The 14,537-nt window shown below is 37.1% G+C and overlaps 1 protein-coding gene across 3 annotated transcripts in view; it reads left to right on the forward strand.

The window, feature by feature from the left end:
• The window catches only part of DIP2B (disco interacting protein 2 homolog B), a 183,515-nt gene that overhangs the window by 108,541 nt on the left and 60,437 nt on the right, over window positions 1-14,537 (forward strand). For 2 of the 3 annotated variants that reach the window (XM_011368324.2, XM_023535448.1), the window contains exons 4-5: window positions 2,838-2,963; window positions 13,084-13,296. In XM_011368324.2, the coding sequence (XP_011366626.1) occupies window positions 2,838-2,963; window positions 13,084-13,296 (339 nt within the window). The remainder of the gene's footprint in view (window positions 1-2,837; window positions 2,964-13,083; window positions 13,297-14,537) is intronic. The other variant, XM_023535449.1, reaches the window with a different exon arrangement.

The following is a 14,537-nucleotide window of genomic DNA, read 5'->3' on the forward strand; positions in this document are numbered from 1 at the left end:
TTTTATATTTCATGGCATCAGTTATAATGTTTCCTCTTTTGTTTCCAATTCAGTTACTTGAGTCTTCTCTCTTTTTTCTTAATTTAACTAAAAGTTTCTCAATTTTGTTGATCTTATCAGAAAAACAACTCCTATTTGATTTTTTTTGTTTTTTTTAAATTCTCTAATTTGTTTATTTGTTCTCTAATCCTTGTTAGTTCCTCCTTTTGCTAACTTTCGCTTTAGTTTGTTCTTTTTTAAGTTCCTTCAGGTGTAAAGTTGTCATTTTGAGATCTTCCATAAAACTAAAAAAAAAAAAAACTTTTGCATGGCAATAAGACACCATGTCAAAAGACAAATGACAACTGAAAGAAAATATTTCTAGTATGTCTCAGATATAAAGAGTTCATATTCTTTACACATGAAGAACTCTTAAAAATTAACGATAAATAAACTCAAAAACCCAGTGGAAAAATGGTCAAGTAATAAGAACATTCACTTTACTTATAAATAAACAAACATTAAATGGCCCTTAGGTCCTCTGTAAAGATGTTTAATCTCATTAATCTCATTAATGATAAAAGAAGTACAAATTTAAAGTATACTGAGAAATCATTTCTCAGCTACCAAACTTGAAACAGTCAGAAAACTAGACAACACACTCTGAAGGTTAGGCTATTGGGAAACAGGTACATCTATACATTGCTGATAGTAATGTGATATGATAAAACGCTTTTGGTGGAGAATTTGGAAAATGTAACAAAATTAAAACTATATTCACTTTTTGATTTAGGAGCTTCACATGTAGAAATTTACCCTGAAGATACACTCTCATCAGTATAAAATATATTTACACAAGGCTTTTTTGTCACATCATTATTTATAATTGTAAAATATTGCAAACACTTAAATGCCCACACATAGGATAGTAGTTGAATAAACTGTGGTATACAATGGAGTGCTGTGCAGCTGTAAAAAAGAATAAAGAAGACCCCTAGTAGCTTATATAGAATGATCTCTAGGATATATTGTTAAATGAAAAAAACATAGTGCAAAATGTGTGTATAATATGCTACCTTTGTGAATGAAATATGGGGAAATGAGAAAATAGACATGTATCTGCTTATTTTGCAAAAAGAAATATAAGAAGGTTAAACCAATAACTGAGAAGATAGGTGCCTATAAAGAGTAGGTAGAATTAAGGTAGAAGTGATTGTTGGGGGCAGTGACAGACACATCTTTAAGTTTACCTTTTGGAACTGTCTTAATTAAAAGAAAACTATTTTTCTCATCATACCACTGCTCACAACAAATGCGTGAGTTTTCTACATCAAGCAATTCTCCATTTTTCTTCAGACATCAATTAGGTATCCTACAATTTAATTCAGTTCTGCCACTATCTGGAGTTATTGCAGACTCCACCAATTAAGAGCGCATTCCCACAGGACTGTCCCCACCTTCCGATGCCAATTGTAAGTAGTGAGTTCCCTGTTAGCCACGTTTCTTTCCAACTTGGCTCTAAATTGGGATTCCCACAACCCCCTCCTCAGGTTTGATAATTTGCTATAACAGCTCACAGAACCTAGGGAAATACTTAATTTACTATTACCAGTTTATTTAAAGGATACAAGTGATCAGCCAGATGGACAGGAACATAGGGTGAGATCCAAAAGAGTCCCAAGCCCAAGAGTTTCTGTCCCTCTGGAGTTTGGAGTACCCCACTCTGCTGGCATGGGGATACATTCACCAACCTGGAAGCTCTTCAAGCCTAACAGAGGTTCTGTTAGGTAGGCATACTTGATTAAATCATCAGTCCTCAGTGATTAGCTCAATCTCCAGCCCTCTCTCCTTTCTGGAGGGTGAAGGGAGAGGCTGAAAGTTCCAGGCTTGGTCTTTCTGGTGACCAGTCCCCATCCTGAAGCTCTCCAGGAACCCACCAAGAGTTGCCTTATTAGAACAAGAGGTACTTCTATCACTCATGGAATTACAAGGGTTTCAAGAGCTCAGTGTCAGGAACTGGGTAAAGACCAAATGTATATTTCTTATCACGTCGCATAATGTGTAATCTGCAACATTGGAAGGGACCTATGGAATATGAAGAAAAATAAATGAGCCTGTGTTATTCAGTAGAATAATATAACTACACCAAAAGGGGAAGGGGTGTGAACTAACCCAAATAGCTTTTGAACATAGTACTTTAACTCAGTCTAAAGACAAAAGAACTGCAAACAAATGTTGAACTCTAGTTAGAAGATTTATTTTTCATAGTGATATGAGAGTAATTTCAAAACTACTTTTCGTTTTATAGGTTTGAATGAATAAGTAAAATACATTAAGGATATTGTGAACCAGGTAGCTTACTGTTAGAGAAGAGAGTTACAAATAGAAAGGGGGGAGATCAGAATGAATTCTATTGTGTCGAATTGGAGTTGAAGGTATTAATAGGAACTCATGGTTTTTAATATATTGATGGAAATAAATGTAGGTATGTGTGAATATTCATTTATGTTTATATTTATATTCTTTTATGCACTGAAAGGACTTAGAAGAAAGATACCCCAATAGCCCTGAGCACTCCTAGTTCTAAGATCTTGGTTTCTAAGTACTATTTTCCACTAAGAAGAGCCAGGACTCCTTGGAGAAATGTATAATTCCAATTAGACATTCAGGTGGAGTGCTGAATTCTTTTGTGGCCAAAGTGGCTATCAAGTAACATCAGCCCTTATATTTTAACAAAAATGATTAATAGAAATCACCTAGACATCCCTTTTCAACAATTAAGGTAGTGATAGATTATCCTACAGAAGTGAACACTTTAAGAGCCAGGAACTAATGAAGGCAAATGTTTAATCTTTCAGATATCCACACAGAAGCAGTTCAAGCTGCACTGGCAAAGCATAAAGAACAGAAAATGGCTTTGCCCATGCCAACCAAAAGACGGTCCACATTTGTACAGTCTCCTGCAGATGCCTGCACGCCTCCAGGTAGGTCTATTAGAACCTTTCTCTCTGACAATTGTTCCTAAAATTAGTTCTACTTTTTCTTTTCTGCAGAGGAGTGAGAACTCTCTCCTCATCAGAGGTATATAAAGTCCACACTGAAGGTGGCAGGTTTTGGTTGTTGCACTATAAATAACACATAAAAAGAAGCCTTAATAGTGAAGCTACTTAAAGAAGTTTTTTTCCTTCTGAATTTCTGGCATATCCTCATTGTAACTCCCAAACTCATGTAGCCATAAGTAGATACAGGCTAAAGCTTAGGATCTGAAAAAGTCCTGCTGTGGTTAAATAGCAGTTTTCATTAACATCCAGAATATGACCCGTAGTCATGTATTTCCTTAACAAATTTACATTCCTAAATCAGATGCTTTGTCTCTGCGGTAGTCATAGGAGTAAGTAGATTTAGGACAAAATTTTGTGTGTCATTAAAGATGGTTGGGAGAGCCGTCATGTGAAGTTGTAATAAATTTGAAAATTGTATATGTGTGTTTATGTGTATGTGTATTAATGTATTTTATATACATTTATATATTTTTAAGAATCACTTTCTATAATGGGGTTATGAGATCAGTGAGAACTAAGTGTCTTTATCTCATCCCCATTCCCCAAGCTCAGAACCCTTACTTTCCCTAAAGTAAATTTAAAAGTTACAACTTCACATTTGAGGAGCAACCGGAACAACTTTAAGTTGTCTTATCTATTCAGAAGCATTCCCAAAGTTTTTAAAACCTTTAAAAAAAATTTAGATGAAATCCCAGCCAAGATCTCACTATAGGCCCCTGAGACTAAAGATAGTACATCTATTTTAGAGCTTCAGTGTAGCGTCTGTGTCCTTACTGTCATGTTACTGGTAATGAAATCTCTGGGTCAGAAAACTTCCCCTTACTGTTTTGGTCTAAACTACTTACTATCTCTTTTTGGGAGATTCCCAGGAAGGTTACGTTGCTGTGATTGACTTTTGATTCACAGCTGTCAAGTTGAGTTATTCATGCTGATCTTATTCCCTGGCCCAGGTTTATAGTAATAGTTTTCTAGATTTGGGCTAACTTCTCAGAGCTTTTGGGTGTGCTGTGAGCTCATTAACTGTGTGTGCTTTTTTTCTTCACATCTGTGGTGTCAATATGTTTGAAAGAGAAATAGCTCTGTGGCTTCAAGTGTTTCTCAAAACGTAACACAGGATACCTCTAGCAGATCATCACAATGAGACATTTTGTGTCTATAATGGTGCATACTTCCAGCCCACTCATTCAAAATCTTGGATGATTTCCCTTCCGCATTCGCACAACACCAGTTGGGTCTTCATGGACAAAGGGGGCTCTCATTTAGTAGCTATTCCTTGTTGGCAGATCATGCTGCAGCGCAGCCGGGAGTTCAGTCGTAGCAAATGGCAAAGGGTAGGGAGCAGTTCTTGGAAACAATCCTCTCCAGAGCTGTATTAAAGAAATGCAGTTTCAGAGTAAATGGTCTGCCCTCATGGCCTAGGGTTAAATGTGAGAGTGCAGCAAAGGATCTTGAGAATGCTCAGAAGGAATGGAAACCTTTTTTATCCCTTTTTACAAAAGTCACTGCCTGAGGGGAATTCACCAGCTCTAGAAACAAATCGTGGCTGTTCCTGGCTGAATGAGACCATAGTCCTTTGGAATTCACTACAGGCCTCTGTATTTCCGAACGAGAATGTTCTATTCTGTCTACAGCCTTGAAGATATGGTATAAATGTTCTTGATCACCTTGCATGTTTCAATAATTTCATCATTGTAAAGATTCAGTCCTCTCTCCTAAGACCTTTATTTAGCAGAGTAGAATAATAAAAAGGTTTCCTCTCCATTTATCTCCTGTTCTGAGGATCTCTGAATAGTATATGAGAAACTTTGATGTGCTCTTAGGGACATCAGTGTTGTCAAATAGAATTTTTTCCCATCATGAAGGAACATGGAGAGCACCCTCCGTAGTGATTTCTCACACACTGCTCACATGGAGCTGGATCTTGATGCTCTTGGTCAGTAAATACACACTTGCCTAGGACAAATACTGTGAGGGAATGTGGGAAAAGCTGTATCATAAGGTGTCTGTTAGCATCTTTAATTTTGGGAGATGGAATTTGCTGTTCCCAAGTTAGGATTTGGAAACCGTTCTCTCCAAGCTTCTGAGAGACACCATTTAGAGACTTAGCTGTCTCCTATTCCTATTACAGTTTAAACTTACATCACTGTCTCCCAGAACCTCTTACAGTCTGACCCAGGCATGGCAGATAGGTTTCATCTTGTCCATTTACTTCGATTTTCCCTGAATTACTGGTGTTTAGAAGAATGCCCAGTCTGCACTGAAGGGATAAGGAGGAAGAAGAGAATTGACATTAATTATTGCCAATTAAAGGCTGTTTTTAAAAAAACAGGTTCTAGGCAGCTATAGAAATGACCTCCCTATGACTTTGCTTCTAGAAAAGTTGTGCCACTCTTGCAGCGCAAAATTAACCTCAAGTTTCATAGTATTTTAGTTGTGTTTGTCTTTGTGCGCTGAGAGGTGACACCCACCACACATGACTCTGGTCAAGGATGTTTGACCTGTCAAGGCCCTCACTCTACATATGTTGGCCAGTGTGAGCCTAGTTTCTGGGATAGCTGCTTGAGCACATTAGTCAGTCAGCTTCTTTGGGGCAGTGGGCACTCAGCACATAATATTGAAATTACTGAATTGATGACAATATAGAACTATTTTTGGAGGGATTTAATAACAAGGATTTAAGGAGTAAAATATGTCATAAATCTTAGTATTATGTAGTCTGGAATATATGGTAAACAGTTGGTATAGGAAATAATTTGTCCTTTGTTCATAAATCATGCTCAAATAATAAAGTTTCAATCAACTTAAAATTTGCTTATTGATATGTACACTGATTTCTATCTTACAGATTGAAATTTTTTAATTCTCCAAGTTGGCAGCAATCTATGATTCTTTTAGTGTCTGTGTCCTTTTTCAGAGTCTTTTAGACTGCTTGAATTACTGCCATCCAGTTCCCTTTATGTGCTGAAATCATTTACTAATGTCATGAGGCAATTACCTCAGCTCTTTCTTTGTGGGGGTTCTTTGTATAACCCTATTACTCATTCACAGGGATAAACACAATGCAAAAACTGCAGCATATATTTTCCCCCCTCTAAGCTTTTTCTGCACCCATGTGGACTTACCCTACACTGTATTCCGAGGGTGCCCGAATGACCATATTGACCACATAATGACCCAAAAGCACAGTAAGCTATTTGAACAGGCTTGAGTAGAATGAAGCTTAAATTTAGACGTCTGTCTCACACAGGGCCCTGCTTGAAAGTGACTGTAGTAGTAATTCATAGGGCCAGACAAGAAGAATTTTACCTCTTTATTTTTCTTGACACCTGTGGACAGACTGGGGCATTGTTATGCTTTTAGCATATTTCAATAATATACAGTAATAATTACAGCATATAAAGGACTTTCACATACCCATGGCTGCCCTGCCCGACTTACCCCTTACAAGGGCTCTGTGAAGCAGGAAGGGCATATTTCTTTAGAAATAGGTTCATAGTCATCTAGGAATTTGCCCCAGGTCAGACAGCAGTTATGCATCAGACTCAAGTCTTCTTGATTTTGTTTTTCACTCTATTATCATTTCATTTTTGGGAACTCTTTTTTTACTTAATAGCTACTCACGTATGCATGGCATTGAAATATAGGTATTATTCCAAACAAATTGAATAGTTATTGCCCTCTGAGAGCATATAGCTCCAAGCATATACCAGTCAGTTAATTTGAATTTAAAAGAGATTACTTGCCTGAATTACCAACTTGGGGAGTTTTTCCTAAGTATTCTAATTTTATTCAAAACTGCAAAGTAAACAGCTGGTGAATCAGACCTCTGAGAATGTGCTCTAATTAATAGATTTGGATCATTTTAATAGCATACTTTCATTATTGGTATGGGTTATGAGCAGTTGTCCATAGTAACTTGGGAAACTAGTAATATTTAATATTCTTTAAGCCAAAGCACAATAAAACCCCACTCTATCAGAGTGAATTTATTTCAATAGCCAGTTGTAAAATTTAAGGTTTGCCAATAAAAGTAATTTTATATTTACCATTTATTGAGTATCTTCTGTGTTCTAGTCAAAGGGCTAAGTGCTTAATATATAGTTTTTCATTTTTAGTTCTCTTGATGATCCTCTGTCCCATTTTACAGATGAGAAAACAAGTTTAGAGAGGCTCAATAACTTTCCCAGACTTCTGTTTCTAGATAACCTGAAAAATTTCTCCTAGAAACGAGGGAAATAAAACTTCCCATTAGAAGTGCAGGATAAAATATAACTAGCTTTCTTTTAAATAACATGCAGGGCTAAAGTGAGCACAATCACTGAAAATCAGAGTGGTGAGATGGGGCACATTTTGTCTGCCCTGGAGAGAAAGAGGCAGTAAACTAGGGACCTAAGTTTTAGTTACCATAAGAGTAGAAAAGATAAAACCTTGGACCTATGTCAGTTTGGAAGCTGGACTCGAGATCCCTGGATAGGCTTGTATGTTCAGCAGAAGAGTGTATTTGAAAAAAATTAAACTGCCAAAGATGTTGGGAAGGCTTGCCTTGTGCCTGGCCTTGGGATAATGGGCACAGGAACCTTCCCTAAGAATCTGTGATCACTGGTTACAAGATTTAAGTTTCACTATTGCTCCCAGTAAGAACTAGCATTAAAAAGTGAACTACCATAAAAGGCTGATGATGATAACCCTTTGGCACAAAGGGTTTCTGGAAGGATACAACCTTAACCCAGGGACTTGGGATTCCCACAGATAAAGATCCACTGAATGTGAGCAAACAGTTCAAAAATAGAACACACTCACTGTGAGAGAGAATCCATAGGTAAAGAACACCAAAGAACAGAATGAAGACCCCTAGAACCAATTAGCCCAACATCCAGCAGTCAGACTTTAAAAGCACGTTCCTACCACTTGGCATATTACCTCTTCTTCTACCGTATTGTTAGTAAATATATTTTTGTTAATTTTGGAGCTTTAATAATTGCTGCATGTTTGATCTAACTTTGCAAATAGGCAATAAGTGGAAAAAAAAATCTCTCACCCCAATATAATTAGTAATATTAATTAATTTTGTAAACCATTTTTTTTTTATAGGTATAGGGAAATACCTACAAAAACAGTGTCTGGAGATCCCTTATAGGTAGAGTGGCCCTGGAGTGATTATTAATAGTGAGTTTGCCTTTTCTCAGAAGTATCCCATTGGGATGTTAATGGTCTGGCAACTCATGGACCTCCTGCCAGTTAGGCTCTAAATACTGATTTTCAGTCCCAGCCTTTCTCTATGCACAGAGACAGATTATTATGGGATGCTGAAAATCTCTTGGGTAGTTCTGAAAGTCTCCCTAAGGCTTATCTGGTAAATCAATACCTGCCCTGGTTGGGCTTTGTGCTAGATTAAGCTGCTCAGAATTGTAGTCCAAGGTAGGCTCAGTTTGGCCTGCTCCCAGAACTAACCTTTTAATCTTCTCTTCCATATATGCTTTTACTTCTAGGCTGCTCTCCTCTTGTGTCTCTAAAGACATTTTCCTCTAAGCCTCAAACTTTTATCTTGCCTACAGAGAAACTTCTTTTGCCTCCTGGTGTGTAGACTGACTCCCGGATGTTACCATCCTCTCACCAAGGCATCATTTTCAACCCCATAATTCTTTTTAAATTAGTTTTTTCTACAGCTTTATCAAATTATAATCAACATAAAATAAACAAATATTTATAGTGTGTCTTTGCTAAATTTTGACATAGCAAAACCGTGAAATTATCACCATAATTAAGATAATGAACATATCCATCACCCCTCCCCGCTGCCCTGAGTGTTATTGAACAGAAAGAGTTCATCTACCCAGTGCTAGCAGTCAAATACTAAACACCAAGAATTGCAGTGGAGGAATATTGGCCATTTTGTTATGAATGGTGCCATCCAGGAGAATCAGAAGCTAATGCTCAAGAGCTTGAACTCCTCAGTGATGTGTAGATTACAGATTATATAGGCAAAATCACAAGACACCGAGGATTGGGGGTACTGGGTCGTGTTGGGAACTGATTGGTCAGAGTGGTAATGAATCATTTTTTCAAGTCTTGAGGACAGTTCTAAGGTCTTTTCCGGAGTCTCTCTGTCCGGTCTCATCGGAAAGTAGCCAAGGGGTTGTTCCATCTTAGGACTCAGGAAATGAAACATAAGTTAGGTCAAGATGTTATCTTTAGCTTGCCAGAGGTCCAGACCGTGTAACCATTAGTCAAGTCTGTGTGTGCGTGTGTGTGTGTGTTGGTGGGGATGATTTTGAGAGCATAAAGTTAATCAAAGTCCTAAGGACCCTGGGTTTCACAGTTTTCCTAATAATCTATTTGTAATCCTGCCTCTTCCCATCACCATGAGGTAACCAGTGATCTGTTTTCTGTCACTATACATTTATTTGCATTTTATTCAATTTTATATAAATAGAATCATACATAGTTGTACTTTTTTGGGAGGTGGGGAAAAGATTTGGCTTCTTCTACTTGGTGTAATTATTTTTGAGATTCATCCATGTTGTGTGTGTTAGTACTGTAGTTCATTCCTTTTTATTGCTGAGTAATATTTTATCATATAAATATCCACAATTTATTCAGTTGTTGATGGATATTTGGGTTGTTTCCCATTTTTAGCTATTACAAATAAAGCTTCTACAAACATTCATATACAAGTCTTTGCTTTCATTTCTCGGGAGTGGAATGGATATGGTAATTGTTTAAATTTAATTTAGAAATGTATTAATTAATAAACATTATTTAGATACAATAAATATATTTTCCACCAAGAAGAGGGGAGTCATTTCCTCACATGGCTAAAGACTAAAAATGCTACAGCAGTTAGGAGCAGTTAATAAAGTCAGGACTTTTCTTTCTTTAAAATCAGCAAGCTAATTGTTTATGTTTCCTAATTGCCTATAAATGGAGTCTAGGCTTCTGGTGATCAGTGTTAAAATTACACCAAAATAATTTAAAATTAAGCTAAAGGGCAAACCATGTTTTCAGAATTATTTGCTGTTGTGTAGACCTATTGTATTCTTAACATACAAGAACTTAGGCAAGAGACTTTATTTATGACAGATAGCAGTTGTGAATTCATGTTCAAACTGGAGCAGAATCAATAGGAAAAGGATAGCTTTATTTTTATTAATATTAATTTAATCTTGCCCAACTTTTTACTAATCCATAGCAGTTTCCTGGGTGATAGTTACTTTAAAAAAATTACCAAATAAACATATAAATATTTAAGGGAGCCCGTTTTTATTTTTAAAAGGATGCAGTCCCAAGGCAGTGCTTACATTTTGTGTCATCTTAACTCATGATCAGCTTTAAGCTTTGCCAATCCATAGTTTTGTGTCTGTAGGTTAACATAGAGCGAGTTATTTCAGAAGGAGAAGGAGAACTAATGTTTATTGTTCACCAGCTATGTGTTGGCACTATGGGGGTGCTTTCTGTACGTTGTCTCATTACTTGGTCTCTCACCGCAGTTAGCATAAAGGTGAGTTTCCTTAGCATGGCCCTTAGCAACTCAGTGCTGTCCACTTGTCTAGCCTTATCTTTTATCACTACTAGTTTTGTATTTTGTACTTCAGTTCATTTCTTTTAAATCTTCAAATGTGCTTTGTTTTCTGTCCCTTCCCAGCTTTCTCTGTTTCCTCTACCTGACTCTTTTTTCTCCCCACCTTTATGCTCCTTAGAACTAATTTTTACTTAATCTTCTCGCCTAGGTTTAGGTCTCACTTCCTTGGGTGCCTGCCCTGAACTCCTATAAGACTCTTAAGTTCTATTAGAGTCGGGCCTGTGTGTTCTTGTGCACCATTTTATTCCTATCAAATGAGTCTAGTGCTTAGTATTTGTTGAATGGCTGAACAAATAACCAACCTTCTCAGATGGCATATTTTATCCCCAAGTCATAAAGCTAGTAAGCAGTGAACCCTGGAGTTCAAATGGAAGACAGACACCAAGGCCATGTTTTTTCACTACACTAAGACAAGCTGCCCTACAGTTGTAGTCACTAAACACTCTAAGGAGGACTGGCAGGCAAATGAAGTAATTGAATTGAAACAATACACCAAATTACATAATTGATCTAATATAGAAACATAATGAAGCCAATTTTCCATAAACCTAATCATAAAATACTGCTCTTACTATCTTTGGAAAATTGGGTTATTCTGATTTTAGACTTAATGCAGATTTAAATAAATGATTCAATAAAGACAGCCTGCAAATCTAGTGGAGTTCATGGGATCCAGAGATTATTACCCTGAAAATACTTTATTCTTAGGGTCAGATTCACCTGTTCCATTCCCCCCACCCCCACCTTTCTTTGGCATGTTTGCAAAGACAAATCTCTGTCTCCCAAGGTACAACTAAAATGTTAGAATAATTTCTGGAAATTATGCAAAAACACTTTCCTTAAATGAAAGGTTACAGATGCTGTTACTTTTCTTTCTCTATATTTTCCTTTAGCCACTCTCCTTCTGCATTGTAGATCTCGTTCCCCTTTAAAGAACCTCTTTGCTTTATCTCCTTTTGGGTCTGGTCACTATCTGCTTCTCCAGCCTAATCTGTTGCCCCTTACCTCCTCAAAGTCTTTGCTCCATTTACACAGAAAGACTTGAAGTTCCCCACCGAAATCAGTGCCCCAGGACTGAAACCTTTGCTTAGTCTGTTTCTTAGCATTTGTTATATTCTTGTGTGTCTCCTGTTATAGACTCTAAGCCTTTTTAGGGCACTTACCGTCTCATAAGAAATCCTATATCTCAGAATCCCCAGAACCTGACATAGTTCCTGGCATATATTGTACTTCTTTAGTACATTGTAAAAAAATAAATAAATAAAATAAATGTTGGGCCTCAGATCTTCTTCAATATGAGGTAATAAGTTGGATGTAGTCCAGAGCAGGAGGAATCAAGGATAAACTCGCTTGCTCTGAACCTGCAAAATTTGACTTCTAGATTAAATTAGTCTTTTGTGGTTTTCATTGTCTAGTGCTAACAGTGTTATCTCTTTGGCTCTTTGAGCTAGAAGAGAACATGGACTTATAGTTTTACCTGAGTTACAGGAAAGTATTTGTCAGGACTAACTACAGAATATTTAATTAAAAAAAAAATGAATGAAATTCAACCCATAGGCCATAAATTGTAATCCCCAAAGTAATTTAAAAGGGTTTGTCTTACATTTGGTTTGTCAGACCAAATGCCCCTTTAACTTGTATGCCCTGTCAGCTTAGAGCCCTGGAATAAATCTCTGACTTCCGCTTCCTTGGCTGTCTTATATTTGGTTGAACTTTTCTTTTTCTGTTTTTTCAACATGCTTTTCTAATTTAGGCCTTATTTTCCTGAAGTCGGAACCAGGCTAAATACAGATATCAGTGAATTTCTCACAATTCTCCTCTGAGAATTAAGGAGAGAAATGCAGATCAGTGTCCTCTCTTACCGTCTTTGGAAAGCCTACCTGTGCTGAGCGACCAGCTGGGTTTTCCACTAAAACCATGACTGCCTTCAGGCTAAGCATTGTTTCTTATTCCACATCAGTTCTCTAGCACTTTACTCACTGTTTGACATTTAAGTGGTTGGTAACAAAATGAGTTTTTATATCTTTCTATCATGGACATTTCCATTTAAGTAGACACTGATTAATAAATACCTGTCAGAATCAGTGTAGCAGCCTATCACAAGATTCTCTAAGAGACTGAGGATTATATAAGCACTTCAGAAGTATTTGAACATAAGATAAGCCAGAAGAACTTAGATACTGATTAAGCTCAGAACAGAAAAACAATGAATGAAGTTTAATGTTCTAAAAAGGTTTTTAAAAAGTAACTTAAAATTACCTCTATATTTAGGCTGTTTTATTTTTGCAGGCTTTGATCCATAGACCTTTCCTTGAGATTCTGTAGAAAATTAACTTACTAGTTTACCTTAAGAGTGAGAATGTTTTGCTGGGGTCAAAATTGAATGTGTGATCAATGAGCAAGAACTCGAAGGTCTCTGTTCTAGGCAGGATCGAGAACAACTTTTTTTCTAATTCCACACAGACACGTCTTCGGCCTCTGAGGATGAGGGCTCTCTGAGACGCCAAGCTGCGCTCTCTGCTGCCTTGCAACAGAGCTTACAGAATGCTGAGTCCTGGATCAACCGTTCAATTCAGGGATCGTCCACTTCTTCATCCGCATCTTCTACGCTGTCTCATGGAGAGGTCAAAGGAACCAGTGGGTCTCTAGCTGATGTATTTGCCAATACTCGAATAGGTAGGAGTTGGGTCTACCCAAGAAACCCAAATTATGTTCCATTTGGCTCCCAGTATCCAGGAAACAGTTTATGATTTGTATTAGGTTTTCATAGTGGCCTAAAAAAATAGAATCAGAAAGACCATGACAGTTAATGAGGCAAAGAAGGAAACACCAGCAATACATTTGGAATGATAGCTATTTTCTGCATTATTGGCACATAGTATTGCCCACCTGAAGCCATAGCTATTTCCATAAGCAATACTCAAGCTGCAAGATACAACACCAGTCTTAGAGCAATGGTTTATCTCTGTTGAAGAATATTCCATCTGTTAAAAGGTGTTAAAATATAGAACATCCTAGATTTTCCCAGGGTTGTTTTCTACGTTATCTCAAACAAAAGACATTAAACCTGAGCAAATTCTGCACTAAGGCAATATCAGTGAGGCCTTTTTGTCTTTAGCACAAAGACTGGATTTATTGTCCTTGCTGCTGTGTTATTGCTACAACTAGAGTGTGCAGCCTGATGATGTTGGTACTTTGGGAGCTGCTACCTGCTGCCGATGCTTTTACTTGGCTCTGCTTTATGTTTTTTTGTGTATGTGTGTCTGTGTGTGTGTGTTCTAAGAGAGTGTGACATATATAGATAAAGATATAGCTCGGATCTCTGCTTTTGCTTAATTGGTTGGTACACATTGCACTAAGTGATGTATATAAACATCATGAATCTGTGATACTTTTCTCTTTTTTTCTTGATGATCAGTTGCATTCCGGTGTCTTAATTTTCATATCAATGACCTTTCTATATCACTTCCTGTATATCTTTGTTAATTGATTTATGAAAAGAAAAACTTGGAAAATTTTCAGTTCAAGCCTACAGTTTTTAAAGAAAATAGCTACATTGAGGGTATGATTGCCCACATTTAAAAGCCAAGTGCCAGCAGCAGTGACTTGTCCTGCACTCTTAACTCTGCCCTGTAACTCACTGAACCTCCTAAAGCAGCTGCAGGTGAGCATGCTCACCAACTCTTCTATTTAGAAGGGTAAGCAACAGCCATTGTTGAGTCAGGTTTTATTTTCACATTTGTCTAAAAGAGAGCAATTTCACTTCTTAAAAATATTGTGCGGATACCTAGTTAACTTTATCTGAATTTTTGTTTATAAGGTGATTTCATCTGACCTCGTATTTTTCTGTTGCTTTTCCTATGTGAAAAGTTATTTGTTCAGGTACTCACAAAAACCATCTTATCCAACATTATTGC

The sequence above is a fragment of the Pteropus vampyrus genome, unplaced genomic scaffold, assembly GCF_000151845.1.
Source record: "Pteropus vampyrus isolate Shadow unplaced genomic scaffold, Pvam_2.0 Scaffold140, whole genome shotgun sequence".
Taxonomy (NCBI): Eukaryota; Metazoa; Chordata; class Mammalia; order Chiroptera; family Pteropodidae; genus Pteropus; species Pteropus vampyrus.